The 10,838-nt window shown below is 50.5% G+C and overlaps 2 protein-coding genes across 2 annotated transcripts in view; one reads left to right on the top strand and one right to left on the bottom strand.

The window, feature by feature from the left end:
* Positions 1–6,205, bottom strand: part of COL4A5 (collagen type IV alpha 5 chain) — a 135,404-nt gene extending 129,199 nt beyond the window's left edge. The window contains exon 1 of the mRNA XM_029282931.1: positions 6,071–6,205. Within this exon, the coding sequence (XP_029138764.1) occupies positions 6,071–6,205 (135 nt within the window). The remainder of the gene's footprint in view (positions 1–6,070) is intronic.
* A 2,778-nt stretch (positions 6,206–8,983) lies between these two features.
* Positions 8,984–10,838, top strand: part of COL4A6 (collagen type IV alpha 6 chain) — a 177,125-nt gene continuing 175,270 nt past the window's right edge. The window contains exons 1-2 of the mRNA XM_029282929.1: positions 8,984–8,994; positions 9,142–9,193. Coding sequence (XP_029138762.1) covers positions 8,984–8,994; positions 9,142–9,193 — 63 coding nt within the window. The remainder of the gene's footprint in view (positions 8,995–9,141; positions 9,194–10,838) is intronic.

Raw genomic sequence — 10,838 nt, 5'->3', positions numbered from 1 at the left:
TTTTGGGTATTTGAAGAACTAATTAAATGAATAATTTTTATTAACACGGAGGAGATGGATTGTTTAAGTTTAGAGTTTGGAGTTAGAGATATTAATATTTGTTTATTTGTATTTGAATGTTAGCCTAGGTTTGGTTTGGGAAGTCCGGGGGGTGGGGGGATGGGATAAATCATTGTGTAATACCTGTGATGTATTTCTTTTTTCTTTTATGATAAAAACAATAAAATTTTATATTGAAAAAAAAAAAAAAAAAAAAAAAAGAATCCCACTCTGTTGGCATTCCAGAGGATCATAAATATCTGTTCTCCTGGGTCTTGAATAGCTGGAAGCTCTTCCTGCATGGATGTTAGATGGTGGAATCTATCAAGTTCATCATTTTCTTGTTCTTTCTTTTTCTTCTGTTCTAGTCTGGCTTTCTTGTTTTTTTATTATGCAGGTAGTCCTCCACTTACAACAGTTCATTTTAGTGACCATTTAAAGTTACAACAACACTGAAAAAACTGACGTATGATCGTTTTTCACACTTACGACCATTACAGCATCCCCATGGTCACGTGATCAAAATTCAGACACTTGGCAATTGACTCCTATTTATGACGGTCGCAGTGTCTCCCAGGGTCACGCGATCCCCTTTTGCGACTTCCTGACAAGCAAATTCAATGGGGAAGCCGGATTCACTTAACAACTGTGGCAAGAAAGGACGCAAAATGGGGCAGAACTCTCTTCGCAAATTTTTCACTTAACAACAGAAACTTTGGGCTCAGTTGTAGTCATAAGGATTACCTGTATTGTTTTTCTTCTGTTTTATTTCTTCTGTTGCATTTCTTTTTCTTGTGTTATCTAGTCTGACTTTCTTGTTTTTTTATTATATTGTTTTTCTACCGGGGTGTACCACGAGCCACCCAGAATCATTTGGACTCGAGATGCATCAAATTGAGCCCAATGAATTAAACCAACACCCTCCCTCCCTATCTGATTTGCAGCAAAATATTATCGTGGATAACCTTCCTACGGAGAGCCTCAATTTCAGGTAGTCCTCGGCTTACAACCCTCGGTTTTGTTGAGTGACAGTTTCAAATGGCAGCACAGAAAAAAGTGACTTACAACCAGTTCTCGCTCTTACGACCTTTTGCCGCATTCCCCATGGTCATGTGATCAAAATTCAGCCACTTGGCAACCGGCAGTTTTTTTTTTACAATGGACGCAGCATCTCGGGATGGCTGTTATGCGACCGTTTTAGCCACTTCTGACAAGCTGGATTCCTTTCATGAGCTCACGATTCACTTAAGAGCTGCGGTGATTTGCTTAACAATCATGCCCCCCCCAAAAAAGGTCCTAAAACTGGATGCAACTCATTTAACGACCACCTTGCTTAGCAATTCCCGATTGTGGTCGTAAATTGAGGACTACCTGGAATGAGCCATGCTTCTTTTGGGGTTATTATGTTGAATCTTCCATCCCAGATAAACCTGCAGCTTCTTAGGGTGGGTGTTTCCTAACTTCACCCGCAAAGATCTACACTTCTGAAATGAATCCATTTTGGATTTGAGAAAATCAGTTTGGTCTAACGCAGGGGTAGGCAACCTGGGCTCTTTTATGACTCCTGGACTTCAACTCCCAGAATTCCTGAGCCAGCCACGCTGAGGGAAAAGGGAGAGGTTTTCATGCTGAGCCATGCTAGCTCAGGAATTCTGGGAGTTGAAGTCCACGAGTCATAAAAGAGCCAAGGTTGCCTACCCCTGGTCTAATGGTTAAGGCACCAGGCTCCCCACAGAGTCATGGGTCAATCACCTGGAGACTGTGAGTTCTAATCCTGCCTGAGGCATGAAAGCCAGCTGGGTGACTAGCCCTCCTCTCTCTCTCTCTCTCTCTCTCTCTCTCTCTCTCTCTCTCTCTCTCTCTCTCTCTCTCTCAGCTCACATGATTGTTGTTGTGGGGAAAATAAAAAGAGGAAGATGTATTAGATATGTTTGCCGCCTTGAGTTATTTGTAAAAATAATAAAGGTTGGAAATAATCCATAAAAATCCACTCTACAGGGCTGCTGATGCGTAGCAACCCTCCCTCTCCGTCTCATCTCTCCCTCTTTTTAATAGTCTCTCCGTGAATCAAATCCACAATGCTTCGAGGAAATGCAGCAGGCAGATAAATTCTATGCATCACTGTGTGTATTTTACACAAGGCATGCCAGACACTAAGCCATTGCTAACACAGGTAAATTGGTTTAATGTAACCACTGATTATAACAACTTAGTTGCTAACGCAGGACATCACAGAGTTCACAGACAGCGGAAAATGAAAGAGAGAATCTTAAACTTTATAAATACTCCAGACATCTGGCTGATCCCGGCATTCCCCACTGCCACCTTCTCTACTTCTGATCCAGCAGGATCCAGAACCAGGAGCCCTCTGTGTGTGCCCCATTTTGGAATCCAATTCCTACTCGTGCTATCATAGCCTGAAGGGGAAAGTGAGTGATAGCAGAAGCATCCAACTGTTGGGGGGGGCAAAAGCCACACCTGGCCTTTGAACAGCACCTCCTGAGCTCCGAGGGGGCACAGATGTGTGTGTGTGTGTGTGTGTGTAACCTACATTTAAGTAGACCCCAATGTCAATCAAGTGAATATTTCAGCTCTTTTGTTGTGCATGCAACTATTTTTTTCTCCTCTTGGTTGCATTCAGCACCAGAAGTCGGTAACAACTTTAAAAAGGTGCCCTGAGGATACAGCCAAGGTTTGTATGAGAAAAGCAGCCTGGAAAATACAGCTTCTTCCCTACTGATATCTTACAGAGTATCAACACTGCTATAGAAATATTCCAAATCAAAGCAACCGGTTTATGCTCAGCTCTATCCTTCAATCTTATGGACAAACACATATCTTTCCTATCAGAGCTGTCTCCGTTCTATGCTCCACTTAGCTGCAGAGGTCCCCAACCTTGGCAACTTTTAAGACTTGTGGACTTCAACTCCCAGAATTCCTCAGCCAGCTTGGCTGGCTGAGGAATTCTGAGAGTTGAAGTCCACAAGTCTTAAAGTTGCCAAGGTTGGAGACCCTTGGCTTAGAGGCCAGTCTGCCATACACTGGTGTGGAGAGGAGCTGGGTGGGGGGAGAGACTTAGAGGGGGAACCTGCAAGCAAGACATGGGAAACCAAAAAGGATAGTTGTGCCATCCGGAGACATCTCAAGGCCGTGATCCTGGGAATGGAATGCAGCACCTAGCCATCTACCAACCACGATAGATAGGGACCGTTACCAAAACATCTTCTCCAAATGCAACTAGACAATGGGAAGATAAAGGGGCCTTGGGGAAGGGGAAAGTTTAACCTATGGATTTTCCCCCACTCAGACTTTAGTTCTGGCTTCACATTACTGTAACCATTTGGCTTTCAGTAAAACTAACCTTTCCACTTCAAATGGACCGGAGCACGGTTCTTTCCTAAAGGCCCACTGACATGTCCACTCAGTTTTGTGCAGAGTTCCCCATTTCAAATATTGGTGACACACACACCAATGACACTCATTCCTGCTCTCTTAACAGTGTACTAGGATACCCAAAGCAGGTGTTACAAACAAACCAGCATTGAAAAAAGCCGGAAGAGAAAGAACTCAAGTTTTACAAACTGCACAAGTGGGGTACAGAGTCCCCTCCCCTAGGAATTTACACTTTATTATGCGCTCCAATTATGCAGAGTAGATAGTTACACAAAGAATGAATTAATTTCATCCCCACCCACACCCCCATCCCAAACTCTTGAGAATTTTAGTTCGGAGCAGATGGCAAACAGAATGGAGTAGTTCGTCAGCAACTTCACATTACTTTTATTAAAAGTTAGAGGCCCGCTCAATTTATTGAGGTTGATGTCTGAATTAACGTGCACTAAGTCAGTTATTACACCAGATGGAAACTCTTACAGGGAACGGAGCATTATAGAATAAGATCTCCAACAGTTTAGTTATCATTCAGCAAAGGAATTTCCGTAAAGTCCCAGAAAACATTAAAGAAATTATGTTTGAACAGAATTAAAATTAGTTCATTTTGATCTGTCCTCACAGGAGCTCAGTTTGGGGTTGAGGTTCCCTTTATTTGCCCACAGCCAACAAATATACATTATTTCGGTAACATGTAAGACATAAGTTATTTGCCCTAAATGACAAACACAAGTTTATAGCCAAGGCTTACGCCTTGAATGGGGAGGGGGAAGCAAAACTTGTTAAGGAGTAACTAAGCATTGTTAAAGCATCTCAGTCTGGTCCCAATCTAAGAAAAAAAATACATAATAAACTAGCCCATAAAATGAAATGACTAATTTCCCATTCATGTCATTAGATATTTAGGGGAAATGTGCAAGACAAACATCTGGCTGAGTTTTCATTCCTGAAAATAAACAAACAAGAGTCCACTACAGATATTGGACCAAAAGGGATTTCAAACACGCATAGCCCATCATTCTGCTTTCCATAATGACCCTGGCAATTAAACGCTACCTTAAAAGGAGAGATAGCATTAGTTAATAATACATATTGTTTCAAAGGGGGCATGTTAATCAACAACAACTAGGCAAAAGGAGAAAATAACAATTTTGACCATTTCCATGCAAGGGAGAAGAGGAACATAGTTAAGAGGATGGGAGGAGAGATCAAACAGCCAGTGAAGTACACATTCTGTAGGTTCCAAGGAGTGGACACGTTATTCTACAACCCTATCGCCACTACCTCCAAGCCTGAGCCATCACAGCACTAACGTCCACTGGTGTTTGTGTCATCAGTGGGGTCATAAACAGAAGACACGCGTTTGCTAACCCTACAAGGACCGCATGCAATTTCATTCCATCTACCACTTCTCAAGAAGTCTAACTTTTACCAACTATCAGAAAGTGGAAAAGAAGAATACAGCCCATTGAAGATTCACATTTTAGGGGCGGGAGGGGACAGAACAGTGCCATGTTTTGTTTCAGCTCCCACTTCACACGCCCCAAGTGGACTTTTCCAAAGTCTGCAACTTTCCCTCCAGCAGCAGTTTAGATGGGGACGAAGCTACATTTGATTGTGCCGGATGCACACAGTCCTGCCACCCACCCACCTGCCTCTCCTATACACGCACATACAGCATGTGGGAAAGGAAGGGGGGGCATCTTGAAATTCAGGACTGGACGTTGTTGAAGCGTTCCCCCCCCCCTTTTTTTTTTTAAAGGCCACCATCTCCATCTTACGGAAGTGGATCTTAACACCCTTGCCAACCCGTGGGGAAAGGAAAGGGCTTGAGATCCCAGGGCCGGGAGGGGGCTGCCACCCCTGGCATCCTCACTATCTCGAGCTGGATCGGCAAGGCAGGGCCATCTCTCCCCTCCCCCCATACACACACACACACACAGCCCACGCCTTCACTTTCACTGAACTGGAAAAGCCACCGGGAGAGAGTAAATTTTGCACAGAAGGGAGTTAGACAAAACTACCCGCGCCTTTGTTTGATAAGGACATTCCCGGGAGAGGAGACTGGAAGGGAGAAGGAAGGGGGGGGGGATGGAAGAGATAAGGAGCCTGCCCCGACGCGGCCACCTGAAGGAGCCAGTTGTAGGTGGGTGGGTGGGGGGGGAGTGCATCCCTGACCCCCCCCCTCCCCATCTCTCCGCCGGCTTCTTGCCCTCCTGGTCTCCCCGGCGCAACCCAAAGCCACCCAGCTCCAATCTGTGCGCGCGTTACCAACCCGGGACCCGCCTGCCCCCTTCTTCACAGCCTCTCCTGCCTTCTTCTCCCCCCCCCAACCCACCTCCGCGCCGGCTTTTTCGCTCCCTGGGACCCCGCGGAGGCGCCAGGGCAGGCTCCGACTGGTTCCCGCGCCCCCTCCCCTTTCCCAGCCTTCCTTGCACCCGCTCGCCCCGGAGCCTATTTTTAAAACCAACTTTGCCCAACTTTGCCGGGGTCTGCAGCCCGTCCCTGGGCAGGTCTTCCTCCCCCCCCCCCCCCCCCCGGAGGGGAAAGTTCCCTCTCGTTCTCTCCCCCCCCCCCCCCCCCCGCCGGCCCCAGCTCGGCTTGGTCTGGTCTGCACACACACACACACACACACACACACCCTGCCCGCCCCGCTCTCCCCTCCGGGGGCATCCGAAGGGAGCCGAGCAAGACCCACCGCAGCCTGGGCGTCCCAAGCGCCGAGTCCCAGGGCGAGCAGCAAGAGGAGGCGACGGGCGCCCGGGCGCAGCTTCATCCTCCACCTCCTCCGGGAGCCCCGCAGCCTCGCCGGAGCTGACCCAGCTCTTCGCCCACCCCCCAAAAAAAGGGAAAAGGGAAAAAAAAAGGGAAAAAGGAAAGCAGAGGAGGATGAAGTGGGCAAGGACTGGGCAGGGCTGGGCCGGGCGAAGCGGCTCTGGGCGCCCGCCTCCGCGCCCGCCTCCGCCTCCGCCTCTCCCGGCTCCGGGCTCGCCTTCGCTCGGGCGCGCGGCCCCGGCCCGGCCTCCCTCCCTCCGCGCGCCCCCCCGTCTCTCTCTGGGGACTACTTTGCCTGCCTCTCGCCGCCCGCGCGCCCGCCCTCGGCCCGGATTCATGCGCCGCCCCCCGGCCGGCTGGCCTGCGCCGCTGGCGGATGGGATTTGTAGTTCCCGCGGCGGCAGCCGGGCGCGAGCCGCTGGTTGGGCCCCCAAGAATTCAATCTGAGTTGAATGTAAAAAAAGGAAGGAAGGAAGGAAAGGAAGAAGGGAAGGGAAGGAAGGAGGGAAGGGAGGAAGGAAGGAAGGGAAGGAAGAAGGGAGGGGAAGGAAGGAAGGAAGGGAAGGGAAGGGAAGGGAAGGGAAGGAAGGAAGGAAGGAAGGAAGGAAGGAAGGAAGGGAAGAAGGGAAGGGAAGGAAGGAAGGAAGGAAGGAAGGAAGGAAGGAAGGAAGGAAAAGGAAGGAAGGAAGGAAAGGAAGAAGGGAAGGAAGGAAGGAAAGGAAAGAAGGAAAGGAAGAAGGGAAGGGAAGGAGGGAAGGAAGGAAGGAAAGGAAGAAGAGAAGGAAGGAAGGAAAGAAAGAAGGGAAGGAAGGAAGGAAGGAAAGGAAGGAAGAAGGGAAGGGAAAGGAAGGGAGGAAAGGAAGGAAGGAAAGAAGGGAGGAAAGGAAGGAGGGAAGAAGGGAAGGGGAAGGAAGGGAGGAAAAGGAGGGAAGGAAGGAAAAGAAGGGAGGGAGAAAGGAAGGAAAGGAAGGGAGGGAAGGAAGGAAGGAAGGAAGAGAAAACTTTTATTTTTCATCTCCCCCCCTCCCCCCCCCTTCTGTTGCTTGATTGTTTCGTTGTGCGAAGCCCTGGTTTGTTTAGGCTGGGCTAAGCTGCCATGCCTTGCGCTGAATTGGGAAACGTTTGTAGAGGGTTTTCCGCGGAGTTTGGGGGGACTCGTGGGGGGGGGGGGGCGTTCTGGCCCTTGTGGTCTGAGCCGCAGACAAACCAGCGGTGCGTTCACCGGTTCTACAACCCGGGTTAGTTCCTTTCGGTAACGGAGGGGGATAGTAAATTATGAACCAGCAGGAGATTCCCAGAACTAGCCGGAGGAATAAAAGTCGATTTTCTGCGCGAAGTTCTCTGATGTGAAACGGGTCAGTTTGCCCCCCTCCCCACAGCTGTGTTCCGACGACCTAGGTGTCAGCGCTGCGCATGACTCGCTTTACCAGTGTTAACGTAACCTCTTCAGCTGGGTTCCCAGAACCCTCGCGTGTGGATTCGGCGCTTTCGTTAGGGTTATTCAAGGAAACCAGGGGGAGCGTTGCACCCCATCTTCAGTACTCCAGACGGCCCCTTTCCCCCAGTTTCACGCGCAACCAAGAACTTTCCCACAACCAGCGGGGTGAGCGGGTTGTTCCACGCAACAAGGAGTCCGCAATAACCGAGTCTGTCAATCCGAACAAGACTTGCAGAAGGATCCTGTCCGGGGCAAGTCTGGAAAGTTTAGTCAGTGGGAACTTTTTAAGGTTTTTGCAGCCTCCCAATGTGTGGGGACCTAGCGCCAGAGAGCTGTATGCGTGTGCGTGTGTGTGGGAGAGTGCACCCCAACGGCTGCCGTCTCTCAATCGCTCCGTTTTGGGGCGTCTCGCTCGCTTCCACAGCTAAAATATACCCCATTATCTGAAAACCCGGACAGTCCCCGCCAAAGTCTCCAGGGAATATAACCAATCTCTGCAGCTTTTGGAGTTTTGAGAAGCCCCGAAGACTACTCCGAGTTTGAAGACCGCAGAGGCTGACGGGGGGGGTGTCTTCTGAGCCTCAGAAGACCCCCCCCTCATTATTTGTGCATTCCCACGAGATCCTGACCCGTCCTTTCCCGAACCACCTGTTCCCCAAGTCAGTTCTCAAGATGCGCTGCTCCCCCAGACCCAGGTGCCAAAAGTTAGCCAAGAGTCCAGATGAGACAGTCCATTTTCTTGACTGGGGGATGGGGGAAGGGGCTTCCTCGTCTCTGAGACGGGGCAGGATTCCCACGGTCGCGGGAACCCCATTGACTCCAACCTGGAAGAGGGGGGGCCCTCTTGGTCCTAAAGGAAAAAAGACCCCCGCTTGGTCCTAAAGGAAAAGGATGGGAACCCCTCAAACGAAACGCTTGGTTCTGTGCCAAAGGCGCACGCACGTGGGGACGGACCCAGCCGGAAGCGGGCACGGGCACGCGGGGAGGGGGAGAGGCGGGTGGGGGAAGGGGGTGGGGGGGGAGAGGAGAGGCCGAGGCGGCACTGCGGCTGCTTGGAGGGCGGCGGCTCCGCCCTCGTCCCCCGCCCCCGCCGCCTCTCGGCCGCGCGCCTTGGGCGCGGAGCGTTCGGCGGGCTCCTGCGGGGTTGTCTCCCCTGCCGCTTCGGGAGGGCGGAGACCTCTCTTCACGTGTTCCTGCCCGCGCGTCCACACGACCGGCCCTTCCCGCTGCCGCCTCCCCTTCTCTGGAACGGGGCGTGGGGGGTCCCGGCCGCGGAAGGGGCTCCAGAGCCGCGTTCTCCCGCGGGGTCCAGGCGCTGCCCAGCAGCTCCGGAGAGGCAGCATGTTCGCCGGGTGAGTGCCCAGATCCGGAAGAAGAAGAAGAAGAAGAAGAAAAAAAAAGGGGGGGAGGATTTATTTGGGGGGGTCGCGTCCGCCGTGGGAAAAACATTTTGACACCCCCTCCCCTTTTTTCTCTCTCCTTTTTTTGGGGGTTTGCAGCGCGCCCGTCTTGGTAATTGCCCTGTGCCTGGCAGCGCGTCCCGTCCGTGGGGTAAGTCTCTCGAATCAGGGTCCAAGGGGTCGGAGAGCGCGGGAGGGGGAGACCCCTCCCCACTTTGGCAGGGAATCCCATCAGGACGACTTGGCCCCTGAGCCCTGGGGGGAGGAGGAGGGCAGTGGTCTCCTCTGGAGGAAGGTCGAGGTGGGTGGCAGCAGGCAAGGAAAGTTGGCCAAATCCTTGCAACTTGGAGAAAGTGCAAAAAAAAAAAAAAAGTTGAGATCCTAGGAAAAGTGATGGGCAGGGGGTGGCAAGGACCCAAATGTGATCTGTGGGGCTCGGTCACCCCTTCTCCTGCTGGCTGGGGCTGGCTGGAGGGTCGCCTCCCGCTGCAGACCCCCGCAAAATCCAAAGCAACAGCCTGGTCTATCAGGAGGGCTGGGAAACTGCAAAAAATATACCGAATTGTTTTTGGGGTTTTTTTTTTTCTGGAGCACGTGGACTTGGCGGAGGGCCAGAATGCCTGAGGCCAGCTCCTGTCAGTTGCTGCCTTTGCAGCCTCTACTCTCAAGTAAGCTGTAAAAGTAAGCAGAGGGGTTGACCGGTCCTGTTTTGTGACCAGTTTTGTCCTCTGGACAGGACAATCCATTCTTGCCTTTTTGACCTCTGCTTTTCTTTTCACTCCAGGGCAGGGGTCTTCAAACGTGGCCCTTTTATGACTTGTGGACTTCGACTCCCAGAATTCCTCAGCCAGACACGCGTGCCTGGCTGAGGAATTCTGGGAGTCGAAGTCCACAAGTCATAAAAGGGCCACGTTTGAAGACCCCTGTCTTAAATCTAACAAACAAAATGGAGGCTGGCTGAGGAATTCTGGGAGTCAAAGTCCACAAGTCATAAAAGGGTCAAGTTTGAAGACCCCTGTCTTAAATCTAACAAACAAAATGGAGGCTGGCTGAGGAATTCTGGGAGTCAAAGTCCACAAGTCATAAAAGGACCAACTTTGAAGACCTCTGCTGCAGGGCCTAACTTGGCCCTCTGAGCCTACATGTCCCCTGGAGTTGGGTTGGCCTGCCAGGCCGGACCAAAGTGGAAGGTTGTGATTCTGTGTGCAACACAAACACACGCTTGCAAAGGGGGTCAAGGAAAGAAAGTCCCACTGCAGTAAGAACTGAGAATTTAAGATATCTTCTCTTTTCATCCTTCGGTGGTTTCCAAGCCCCATTGGTAGGAAAAGTGGGGCTGCGACCGTCATAAATATGAACCAGCTGTCAGGCATCCCAATGTAAATCACACGACATTGAGGATGCTGAAAAGGTTGCAAGTGTGATAAATGGACACTTAACAGACTGTTGTAAGTCGAGGACTACCTGTACTAAATGAGACAGGAGGAGGTCAACTCTTTTTTTTTTTTAAATAGCCACTCTATTATGAACATGTTTAGGATAAGATTTTCTTTTAAATATCGTCTAGTTAGTAGGTTCTTGGGTCTAAGTGTCCAGCTCAGCCATGGCTTGGTTAATTTTAAGTGTCGGGAAATAGGCCATCAGTTTAATAAAAGGCAGGATATGATAATTTTAGGTGCAGGGTCGTTGACTCTTCTGAACTCTCGAAGCAAAATGTATTGTGCCAGTTTTAGTTGTGTTCACATAACATGTTAGGGGCTAATTTGTGGTTAATCTTGACCTCTCTTGCTAGCTAA

Source organism: Protobothrops mucrosquamatus, unplaced genomic scaffold (assembly GCF_001527695.2).
Source record: "Protobothrops mucrosquamatus isolate PMUCROS unplaced genomic scaffold, P.Mucros_1.0 scaffold_25, whole genome shotgun sequence".
NCBI lineage: Eukaryota > Metazoa > Chordata > Lepidosauria > Squamata > Viperidae > Protobothrops > Protobothrops mucrosquamatus.
Note: the sequence above shows the minus strand (reverse complement) of the source record. Positions and strands in the feature narration are given on the sequence as shown.